At 43.3% G+C, this 11,471-nt stretch overlaps 1 protein-coding gene across 2 annotated transcripts; it reads left to right on the plus strand.

The window, feature by feature from the left end:
* Positions 1 to 10,645, plus strand: DBR1 (debranching RNA lariats 1). 2 transcript variants are annotated; one of them, XM_026075591.1, is made up of 8 exons: positions 1 to 237; positions 324 to 419; positions 560 to 640; positions 2,143 to 2,228; positions 3,474 to 3,698; positions 4,540 to 4,620; positions 6,977 to 7,122; positions 7,662 to 10,645. In XM_026075591.1, the coding sequence occupies exons 1-8, from the start codon at positions 69 to 71 to the stop codon at positions 8,338 to 8,340; spliced, it is 1,563 nt and encodes a 520-aa protein (XP_025931376.1). In that variant the 5' UTR covers positions 1 to 68; the 3' UTR covers positions 8,341 to 10,645. The 2 variants fall into 2 exon arrangements, with proteins under 2 accessions (XP_025931376.1, XP_025931375.1); XM_026075590.1 differs by having other exon boundaries at positions 7 to 237; positions 324 to 448.
* Positions 10,646 to 11,471: the final 826 nt, after the last annotated feature.

Here is an 11,471-nt window from a genome sequence, read left to right on the forward strand (position 1 = left end):
GGCGCGCGCGGCGCCTGCGCGCGGCGGAGCGGCGGCGGCCATGAAGGTGGCGGTGGCCGGCTGCTGCCATGGCGCCCTGGACAAGATGTACGAGACGCTGGAGCTGCTGCAGCGGCGGCACAACGTGCGGCCCGACCTGCTGCTCTGCTGCGGCGACTTCCAGGCCGTGCGCAACGAGGCGGACCTGCGCTGCATGGCCGTGCCCGCCAAGTACCGCCACATGCAGACCTTCCACCGGTGAGCGCCGCCGCGCCCGGCCCCGCCCGGCCCCGCCGCGCCCGGCCCGCCCGCCCGCCCGCTACAGCGGTGTCGTGTCCCCGCAGGTACTACTCCGGCGAGAAGAAGGCCCCGGTGCTCACTATCTTCATCGGCGGCAACCACGAGGCGTCCAACCACCTGCAGGAGCTGCCGTACGGCGGGTGGGTGGCGCCCAACATCTACTATCTCGGTAGGGCTCGGCTGCCGGCTGCCGCCGCGCCGGCCGCGGGCGTCCCCGCCTCTAGCCCCCGCCCCTGGCCCCGGCCCCGGCCGTGACGAGCCGCCCTCCCGTCTCCCCTAGGTTACGCGGGCGTGGTGCGGTTCCGCGGCGTGAGGATCGGCGGCATCTCGGGCATCTTCAAGTCTCACGACTACCGGAAAGGTACGGCGAGGAGGCCGTGGAAGGGGCTTCCGACCGCGGCGGGAGCCTCCAGCTCTTTCTCTCGTGTCTCGGGCACCGACTCTTGACGTTGGAAACCTCCCTTGGCTTTACGTGCGGCTTCCTGTGGCTTTCTGGAGGCGGTAAACATTATGGCAGCTGCCTGCCAACCACAGCAGGAAGCGAATGCGCCCTTTGAATGTTATGGTTGGGGTGGTGTTGGTTCTTCCTTGGCAGTGCCCTTTGAGAGTCTAATGCAAGACTGTTTAGTTTTCCTTGTGTAAAACAGGCAACTTATAAGTGTAGTATCTACAAACGTGCTGTCCTGAGCTGAGTGAGACTTAGCGTCAGATTGTTTCCCCAGATATGAGTAAGTGTGTTCAAGAACCCTCCCTTGAAGGGTCTCCCTGGGTGGTCAGAGATGTGGTCGCAAATGTTAGCTGGTGTCAGCAAATAGCAGAAGATAGATTAGTCTTTTTGATTTCCTCAAAATATGGTATAATATTTTCTTATTTGCAATTACTGTATAGTGATGCTGTCTTTCGTAAGATACTGCTTCAGAGAAACTTTGCAGGTGGTTTTCATGCTGCAAAGTAATGAACTTGTTTTCTGAAACACTTGATGATTCTATTTAATACATCAGTACTAATTACATTTGTCATCATCAAGCAGACAGCTTGCTGACCTGAATATCGCTCATGGGATATGAGACTTTTTCACAACAGTGCTAGCTACTAAGAATGTAATCTTGCTGTTCATCCTTAAGAGTATGTAGGAGCTCTGCCAGACATTCAGCTTTCTTGTCTCGAGGCGAACTTGTGGACTAGATGCCTCTTGGTAAGGGAGCATGTCTGCCCTTCCAGAGTCTGTGGTACCCGTGGACAGTTCCAGGCATGACACTTTAAGCTGCTGCTGAATCTGGCAAGCTGTGCTTGCATGGCTGGTCCTTGAAGAAACGCATGAAATCCTTGCATCAGTGACCTGAGTTCGGGAGTCAGGTCTCATGCAGTGCCTCATGACCTTTTAGCTTACACCTCTTTCCAGTAAACTGCTGTGGCCTGATTATGTTCTGGCCGTTGACCCCTCATGTAGAGGGATGCACTGCGCTTTCTGTAAGGTAGTGCCAGTCTTTTGCTCGTTCTTGTTTATTGTATGTTATTTGGCTGTGCCAGCATCGTTGGATGTGTGGCCCTGTGAACTGGCTCCAGTAATAGGTATCTATGTTGCACGGCCGTGCAGTGATCAGCGCTCTACCTGTGTGATGGCACGTGGCTGTGCTGGCCTAACTGTGAAGGTAAGGGATGTGGCGAAGTAACGCGGGGTGTTGTCTCACCTGCCTGGTGCAAAGCCTCATTCAGGAATAAAGCGCAGCATCTCCTTCAGTGCCTGGGAGCCTTGTGTTTGCCGTTGCTCTAGGTGTTCATATGAGCCCAAGAGGTTAGCTGGCCAGCAGTGTTAGGAGCGAGCTGTTGATGCCGGCAACTATTCTTTCTTCGATGTTTCAGGCCACTTTGAGTGTCCACCATACAACCAGCAAACAATAAGAAGTGCTTACCACGTGAGGAATATTGAAGTCTTCAAACTCAAGCAGGTTAGTGAAAATTTTTTTTAACAGTAGTGTATAATAACGATTTTCATTAATTTAGAAGCAAGATGTTAAAGCTATTCTGAACAGTATACTATTATATAGCTGAGACTTCTCTTCAACATTTGCTAATTTTGACAGACCCATTTGTGCTGGCTGTGATTCTGCAGTTGTTCCTGCTGCATGTCTGCTCCACTGCTTTGCTTAGTAGTACAAATTTGATTTGAATCGGGCACAGGCATGAGCGTGTTTGGATTTTTTTGTTTTAAATAGGATGAAATTCACTGCATGGAAGGTACCCCAGCTATATGCATTCGTTCTAGATTTATATTATATGTAGGAAGATAGGTACTACCTTGTCTAACATGAAGCCTGGCTGATGCAAAGTTAACTAGTCAAAATATGCGGAAGTTGAACCAGCAGAGTGAGCTGATGCCAAACTTCTGTGGTTAAAGTATTTTTGACCCAGGGCTAGGAGCCCAAAGGCCAGATTAACTTTATGGTTGAGCCATGGACTACTCCCTGCTTTGTCACAACAGATTACTCTGGCTGAGATTGTAATGTGAATGCATGCTTTTATAAGCATCTTGTGAAGGATTATTCAGGTTGCAGTTGTACGCTTAAGTGTTCGCTAGATGCAAGAATGCTGAAGATGGATAAAGGTTTGCTGTTTCTGTGAAGGGTTTGATGCGTTTCCCTGTGAGTTTTATATTAGTTGGACTCAGGTTTCTGCTAGAGGTATGGTCTGATACAACTGACGAAAATATGCTGAATATTGAACCAAGATGTACTTGGCTCATTGAGACTGGTGCCTCCTTTGAGGAGGAATATCACACGTAGTCATTATCCCTTTTAAACAAATCTCAAATGTCGTAAGGAAGAAGATGACTTTAGTGCAGAGAGAACTTTCTCCACAGCTGTAGCTTCAAGCGTGTATTCTGAGTGCCTGACACCTACACTGCTGTTCTGATTTTTCTTATAAGGCAGTATATGTAAAGCACAGCTGGCTGTCTTGAGAAAGCGTTGCACAAACTGCGGGGACTAGTCCTTTGATAACTTCAAAGGCCATCTGGAAGATTGTGCTTACTGGTATAACTTCATTGCTTTAAAAAGTGAGGCTGTTAGTCACTGCTAACTATCTGATCTGAGATAGAACACCTGCCGTTAGACAAGTGCCTTTTTGTGCTGTTTAAATTTGAAACTTGATCTAAATATGTTTTACTTATACTGTATGCATTTTTGGCTTGATAGTTAAAGCGTCCAATGGATATATTTATGTCACATGATTGGCCAAGGAGCATATATCACTATGGGAACAAGAAACAGCTTCTTAAAATGAAATCCTTCTTCCGTCAAGAAGTGGAGAGCAACACGCTAGGAAGCCCCGCTGCTTCAGAGCTTCTGCAGCATCTGAAACCCACCTACTGGTTTTCAGCGCATCTTCATGTTAAATTTGCAGCTTTCATGCAACACCAGGTAAAGAAAAAGAACCAAGAATGTACGTGTCCTGAGTGTGTTTAAGAATTCTAATGCAGGCAGTCATGTCCAGAAAATCAACTGTTTTCACTCAGTTATTAAAACTCAGCTGGTAAGCCCCAAGATATTAAGTAGTCTTAAGACTACTGGTTTATGTAAGTAAAATAGATGTTATAAATCAGTGGTGTGACTACCTAATCTTCAGGGACAGCATGAAATAGCTAACCGCTGAACTTGAAACTTCTTGATTTTTAAATTTACAGCAAAGCTATCCTTTTAAACGCTTTATTGGGAAAGGAGATAACTTTGAAATAAAGTGATAGAGAGGGGCAGCAAGTGACTCAGAGGATGACAGTGGGTTAACTGGAATGGGAGGGTGCCTGAAGTAAGGCTTGGCAGATGAAGTTCTCCAGGCTGCTTAGATAAAGCCAAAAAACCCCCATAGGTTGAAACTTCTTTTGGTTGATTTAAGTTGCTCCTGAAAGTGGTGTCGCCTGCTGTTCCTATCTGCAAGCTATTTACTTGTTAAACTGTAGACCTTTCTGACTCAACAAGTCTGTTTTTAATCATGTTAAAGCTTTTCTTTCAGCATCCAGGTTAAGTATGCTCAGCTGCCTTGGTTGAGGGAGACCTGTGGCTCTTGTTAACATCTATATCCAACTTCCTCTGAGAGTTCTGCTCCTCTTTATCCCTCCATCCCTCTGTTATATCCCCTGATGCTTCTCTGTTTCAGAAATTCTTTTTCTGTCTAAGTTATGCCTTTAAATCTCGCTGTATAACTTGATTAAAATGGTCATATTTCAATAAATATTAATGACTGTTAACACTGCTTGTTTCCTAGGCAACCTCCAAAGAAGAGCTACCAAAAGCAACAAAGTTTCTGGCTCTGGATAAATGTCTGCCTCACAGGGACTTTCTGCAGGTGATGACCATGTACAGTGGGTTTTTACTTTCTAAGTACTTCACTTGTCTGGACCGCAAAGAGCGTGCTCAGATATAAGCTGAGGAATGGTTCTGATAAATGGGGTATTTGGAAAGAAACTAGGAATGGTGCACACGTGGAATGGTCTTTGTGTAATATTGCCTTGAACCAAGCAGACCATAGGTCCTAGCATGTAGGGGTGGTGTTTGCTTATTCCTGCCGTCTTCTTTGTCCTTAGGACAAGTAGTTGATTTGACTGGAGAAGTAGCTCAGCTTTATCCTGAACTGAATCTCCTCTCATGCTCTTTTGACAAATGTCAAATCTAAGAAGAAAGACTGTCCTGAGGCTCTTCTGCTTCTTTCCTGTACCAGTTTGGGTCAGATAGGGATCTGGATTGATGAATTCAGACAGGATTGAGTACTGTAACTTGCTTTCAGTACTGTGGATTCCAGTGGGAATTGATGCAACTTCCTAGGAGCATGGCCGTACTTCCTCGTTTGGCGCATACCTTGGCGAGGAAGGGCGGTGGCTAGATCTAGGTTATGGGGATTTTCAACAGTAGGTGTCAGATGGAGTGTCCTTATGGTATCTTCACTGACGAAGAACAACTTATCTTTATGGGGACAGAGAGATGGGTGAAATTTCACCTAGACAAGGTCAGGGTGAGACCCCTTGGGAAACATCGCACAGTTCTCACTAACTGTGTTTAAGAGAGCAGATTTCAAGCTTGAGGTGGTCTAGAGAAGGTGCCTGTACAAAGGGAAGAGCCTTTCTTTTGCAAATGCCAGAAGGCCACTATTAGTTTAAGTTTCACTTATGGGAAGCATTAAGCCTTCAGCGTGCAAAGGGGAAGAGAATCTGTACAAGTAAAGGACTAGAATGGACGGGTAAGACAGGTTGTGAATGAGGTTTTAGCCTGGAAGTTAGACAAAAGCTCCAAATTGGTGAAGAATAATGTTTGGAAACAGTAAAGCAGCAGAGTCTTTCCCACAGCCCAATCCATGAGCTCAAACAATGCCTGTGGTGGCAAGGTTGGATTCAACAACCCATAGACGCCCAGGCAGTCTTATCCCCCTGCCTCCTGAGGGTCAAATTAGTATGGATTACGGTAACCCTCAAAACATAGGTCAGGTTATCTGCAGCTTTTTGTCCAGGTATTGAAAGATCGATACTGGCGGTGATTCAGAAATACCTTGCTGTTGATGCGTGGCCTTTCGGACGTGCCTGTGGTGTATACCAGCTGTGCCTTTGCTTCAAGGTTAGGCTACTCGAATGTGCTCTGTGCGAGGCTATGCTACGAATGGGAACCGAAGCTGGAACTGGCATAGGGGACAACTTGCCAAGAGCAGAGCAATGTTTATGTGCCTGGCCTGCGTGTGCTGCCTGCACTGCCGTCTGTAAAGGTGCTAAAATTAACCTCCTTTGCTTTGAGAAGGAGCTGCTGACAGCATATTCTTCAAAGGCAGTCGAGCGTTTTAGTAGTGTTCCTTTAAAGTAGCTTTTATTTGTCAACTTAAAGGAAAGGTGATTCATTATCTGTTCTTGGGATGTGTGATAGGATCCGTTTGCCCTAGATGTCTTTGAAGTTGGGAGAGAGTCTGAGGGTAGGCCTTTGCTCTGAAAAGATACCCTGCGGTGCCAGTCTGCGTTTAAAATCCTATAGCAAAACTGGCCTGGAGGAATGCTACCTTCCTTCCTTCCACCAGCACGGTGATCCAACTGTGCGTAGCTCTGGTTTAAACTGCATCTGGGACACATTTTAAACTACTTTAAATTGCTTTATGGATTACTTAAAATCAGAGCTGACTAGCTCAGTTGTGGCTAATCTGAATAGGTTGAATGGGGTAAATGTCATGGAAGACAGTGATTTGAGTTTCAATTCATCAGCTGCTGAAAGAGTTTAAAATAATTTTATTTTATCATCGCTATATTAAGAGCATGTGTTTACACAGTGGAGTAACTGTGTTGCCATCAATCCTTGATGAGCTGCTGCTTAAGAGAAGGAATGAACTTATGGGTAGCAAATTGTTTTCTAAGATGAGTAACTGTCCAGTACTTGGCAGCAGGAAGAGAAGGGTGTTCAGCTTTTTAATTGCTGTAAGCTAAAATATGGAAATGCTATAGAAGTTGCGTATTTTTTTTTACCATTGTTGACTGTCTGTTCTTGTTCCATTTTTGCTATAAATTTATATGTAGAGCTGCCTTGAGAGGACTTATTTGAGACCATTAGCTCAGTATACTCCAAACTTACTTAAAATTGTACCATGAAAGTAACACTTCAAACTTTTTATCTATTTCTGTCAAGAGAAATAATTCACTTCATCTGTTCCCCCCCCCCTTTTTTTTTTCTTAAAGATAATAGACATAGAACATGATCCTAATGCAAGTGACTCACTGGAGTATGATGCTGAGTGGATTGCAGTCCTCAAGGCTACCAACAGTCTCATTAACGTGACCCAGAGTTCATGGAATATGCCTGAAAATAATGGCCTCCATGCAAAGTAAGTAGCAGGCGAAGTAGAGAGTGAAGTGTGCTTTTCTGGGACTGGAAGTTTGCTTATCTTACTGTTGTATTTGTCTGTTCTGCAGCCTGTCTACAGGCCTAGCTAATTGCCTTGGAAAACAAAGGGGCTGGTGATGAGCTGTGCTCTGGAGAATAAAACTTCTTTACTGCTCTGTATGGGCAGTTACATTTTTTGAAAAACTTGGACATGACTGTTTGGGGGGGGGGGAAATACATGGTTGCCATTATTTAAAAAATATGTGGATGATTTTGTTAGTTACCCTATGAGCTTGAAAATCTGGCCGGATTCCTAGATTAGGATAGTAAATGCTTATTGGGTGCGTTGACATAATATACAAATCCTTGAGGGAGAGGGGAATGTCAGTATTAACCAAAGGTAATATATGTTCCTGAAAGAGCATTTGAGGAGTTTGCTATCTGTGGTTAGATGAATTCATTATCTTAAAAGTTTCCTTTGCAGTAGGAACAGAAAATATTGACTAACTGCACTTGTGGTAACTTCATACACTTACTTAGGTGGGATTACAGTGCGACAGAAGAAGCCATCAAAGAAGTGTTAGAAGAGCTGAATCATAACCTCAAAATTCCCTGTAACTTCACATTGACAGCTGCTTGTTATGATCCCAGCAAGCCCCAGAAACACATGGAACCAGTTCATACCATCAATCCACAGACCACTGAATTTTGTGCCCAGTTTGGCCTCACTGACATCAATGACAGGATCCAGCAAGCTAAAGAAGAGGGCTCAGTACGTGGAGAATATGAAGAGGAGGAGGAGGAAGAGGAGATGGACAGTGCTGGATCGGCAGAGGAACCCAGTGAATATAATACAGATAATTCTGGGCTTTCATCCATTAACCCAGATGAAATAATGCTGGATGAAGAAGGTGGTGATGAGGACCTGAGTACGTGTTCTGTAGATCCTTCCCCTGATCATCCTCCTGACTTCTCTGCAAGTTTTTCTGACATCAGGATCATGCCAGATTCCATGGTGGTATCATCCGATGATGCTATGGACTCCAATAACGAGGAACTGGAGAAATCTGGGGCAAGTAAGCAGACAGAAGAGAAGAGCTTGAATGAGAGACCTTTAAAGCGCATTGGTTGTAATGAAAATGGGAACAGTGGCATGAAAAAAATTAAGAGAAGGAATCAAGCTATCTATGCTGCAGAGGATGAAGATAAAACAGAATAATTCATATGATGTATAACTTAAGTTCTCTCCCTACCCTTTTTATAGGAAGGTGGTGAGAGCTGTAGTGAACTTCTTATGATTTTAACAGTATTTGATCTTAGTCATGTTACTTTACGCTGCAATGGGCTGTATGTACCTCTCACAGGGAAGAATACTTAGCTGGATTAAACATCTAAGCCAGAAGCAAACTTTTCCCAGGGAGTACCTTGTCAAAGGATTTAAAGCTTGTGTATAATCACTTGATTTTGCTTCTGTTCTTGGTTATTGGTGTATACTACTACTTCTGCTGTACAAGATTTACCATGCTTCTTTAGCAAGAGGAAAGCTTTTAAGCTGTAAGTCAAGTCGAAGTGAGAGGATGTCTGATTTATGAGACTGAATGCTCTGATTTTATTGCCTTTGTTTTTGTTTTACACCAAAGTTTTAATACAAAGTTAGTGTAAGCAATGACACTGAACTAAACTTGGAGGTAGAGTTATTGGGATGATCAAACAGCAGTAGAAGAAAAGTGGAGATTATTTTTTTTGTCTCTGGAACTGGTGATATTCCATATGCCATAGAAAAACTTGTACTGTCATTTATGATTAGTATATCCAATATTGGCTTTTAATTATAGTTCTGGTAGAAAACCCAATCTCTTAATTCCAAGCACAACAGTTTTATTAGGACCATGGAAGAGAGCATCTCTGTTCTTAAAAACTCACTTGTGTGCTGTTTCTCAAACCTTCAGAAACATGTCTCAGAACTAAAATGTAACTAGTTAGGATGAACAGCTTCTTACATGTGAACACCATCATTGTCTCAATCCTTACTAAGTAGGGCTATGTTCCATTTTCCTATGAAAGGACTGACATTTATAAATTGCTTGAGACGGCAATGGATACCATTAGCCTGGGGTTTCCACCTAATGTCTCTTTTCTCTAGTGCGTAACTTGCCTAATTCTTATAGCTTGGTCTGGGTCTTCCAAAGCACCTTCCTAAACTTCTGCTGAGAATAACAGGAGCTGCCAGGAAACTGGTCCTCTCTGAAGCAGGAAATGTTCTTTTTACTATTGTTTGCCCCAAAGTATTAGCAAGCAAATTACACTCCTTTGGGCCTAAAAGGCGGTTAAGATGATAAAACTTACTGAATTCATGAAAATGCCAATGTTTTCCATAATTATAGCATATAAGTCATCATACTTCTTAGCCTTACAGCCAAGTTCGGCAGGCAGTCCATGCTGCACTTCCTAGGAGTCTGGACAGAGCAGGACTTCCTCATGACCGTGCTGCCCAGTGTGCCTTTAAGACCAGAAGCAACTCCCATGTTCTCTTACTCCTCTAAAGCCTAGGCACTGTGGAAAAGAGAGCATCTTTACTGGAGCAGGGATTTGGACAAGGAGCCACAAGTGTCACGGATTGGTGAGAATGAGCTATAGCAGGGAAGCGATTAGAGAGAACATTTCCAGGTCAGAATCCGTTTCAGACTCTGGCATTCATCTAGCCTCTGTTTTTTCTCTCGTCAGCACTTACCTATGATACCTAAATGCATGCAAGTATTCAAGAGCAAGGAAATGCCAAAATTAAAGTTCTCAACAGTCTCGATTACCAGCTTTAGCCTTGTGGGTTGATGCTGTTAGCATCCAGGGTTTTTGGTTTTTCTAGAGAACGCTGTCTTGTGTATTAAATGATCAGCTGGGCTTTGTTAATACTGCTCTTGTATCTCTTTATACCTGCTCATCTGTCAGAACACTCACTGAAGAGTTGTAAAATGTGATTAAAAAAAATGGAAGTTTAGTATAACCCTCAGCTTATCTGAAATAGCTGTGAACTATCAGCTAGGTTACTGAAGATAGCTGAGGGATATCTTTAAGGGTCCTGGGTGTGTTGCTAAGATCTTAACTATGCTTATGTTTTGCCATGATCTGAAGACTATAAGGGAAATGCTTTATTTTCTCTGCACCCTCAGAAAGATGAAATTTTAAGCATAAATTCTGGTATGAGTCTGAACAGTCTCCCAAGAAATCTGGGCATGGTATTCAACTGTCTAATTCTACATGAACTGGAGTGGAAGATGTTGGTTATATTTGATAGACTTTAGTTTGATTCCATATGATTTTTAAAGTAAATGTCTTTCCCTTTCTGATAAATGTATTTTGGCTTTCTAGAAAGCAGGAGGCTTTGCCAAGGGAGAATACTGATTTTTAAATCTTTAAAGATTTTTTTTTTCTTTTAATGAAGTATTTCAGCACCCACTGAGCAGGGTGCAGATGGTAAATGTACTTACCATAAAAAATGTTTGAGTACAACCCGTGTCTGATCTGTACAGAGTTACTGTGCTCTTTCTTCCAGTTACTCGCATCCTCTTTGCAATTCAAAGTATCCCTCTCTACTGTGCTCTCATCCATTATGGATTTTCTCTGTCAGCAGGGTTCTCTGCTGCATGTAGAATTCGACTGCAGCTCTGAATTTGAAGCTTATCCAGCAAAGACCAAATATTCCGAGAAATATGTAAAAGAGTAGGAAAGGCTGATAAAGTTTAATCAGTTCTTAAGATCCAGAGTCTTCAGCCCTCTTTAAAACTTCTTTTTAAAGTCTTTCAAATTATTTGACTTTTTTAATTTTAGTGAGAAATATCTGGAAAACGTTCGTCTCTGTCAGACTGTGGTACAGTTCATAATCACATTGGAGACTTGCATTTAGTCTGAAAAAGTTTTTAGTGTTATCTATAAAGTGCTTGAGAAAAGTGTTCACCTGTTACATGCCAGGCTAACACACAGGTAACTTGTTCAAAGCATGTTATATTAATCTACGAAAAGAACAACACACTAAACAAAGGGATATAACTTCTTTTTCTTGAGAAGTGGAATATTTTTCAAATTAAAGCAACTATCAGCTGCTATTAAAGTTGACGTGTGAAAGCATCTTAAAATGTTTATTGGGCTCCCCCGTTATCCTCTGCAGTATCTCTGCTAACAGCTGGCAAACCTGTGCTTAACAGTTACCTTACACTAGCAAAAATGAAGACTGAAGTGAGCCTTGGCCTGTGATGTTTTTACCTTCGCCCTCGCCCCCCCCACCTTTAATGCTATCTTCGGGAGTAACGGAGTGATAGAATTAGCATCCCCACGTCTCAAGGAGTGAAATACAGG

Source organism: Apteryx rowi, unplaced genomic scaffold, assembly GCF_003343035.1.
Source record: "Apteryx rowi isolate R43461 unplaced genomic scaffold, aptRow1 scaffold_406, whole genome shotgun sequence".
NCBI lineage: Eukaryota > Metazoa > Chordata > Aves > Apterygiformes > Apterygidae > Apteryx > Apteryx rowi.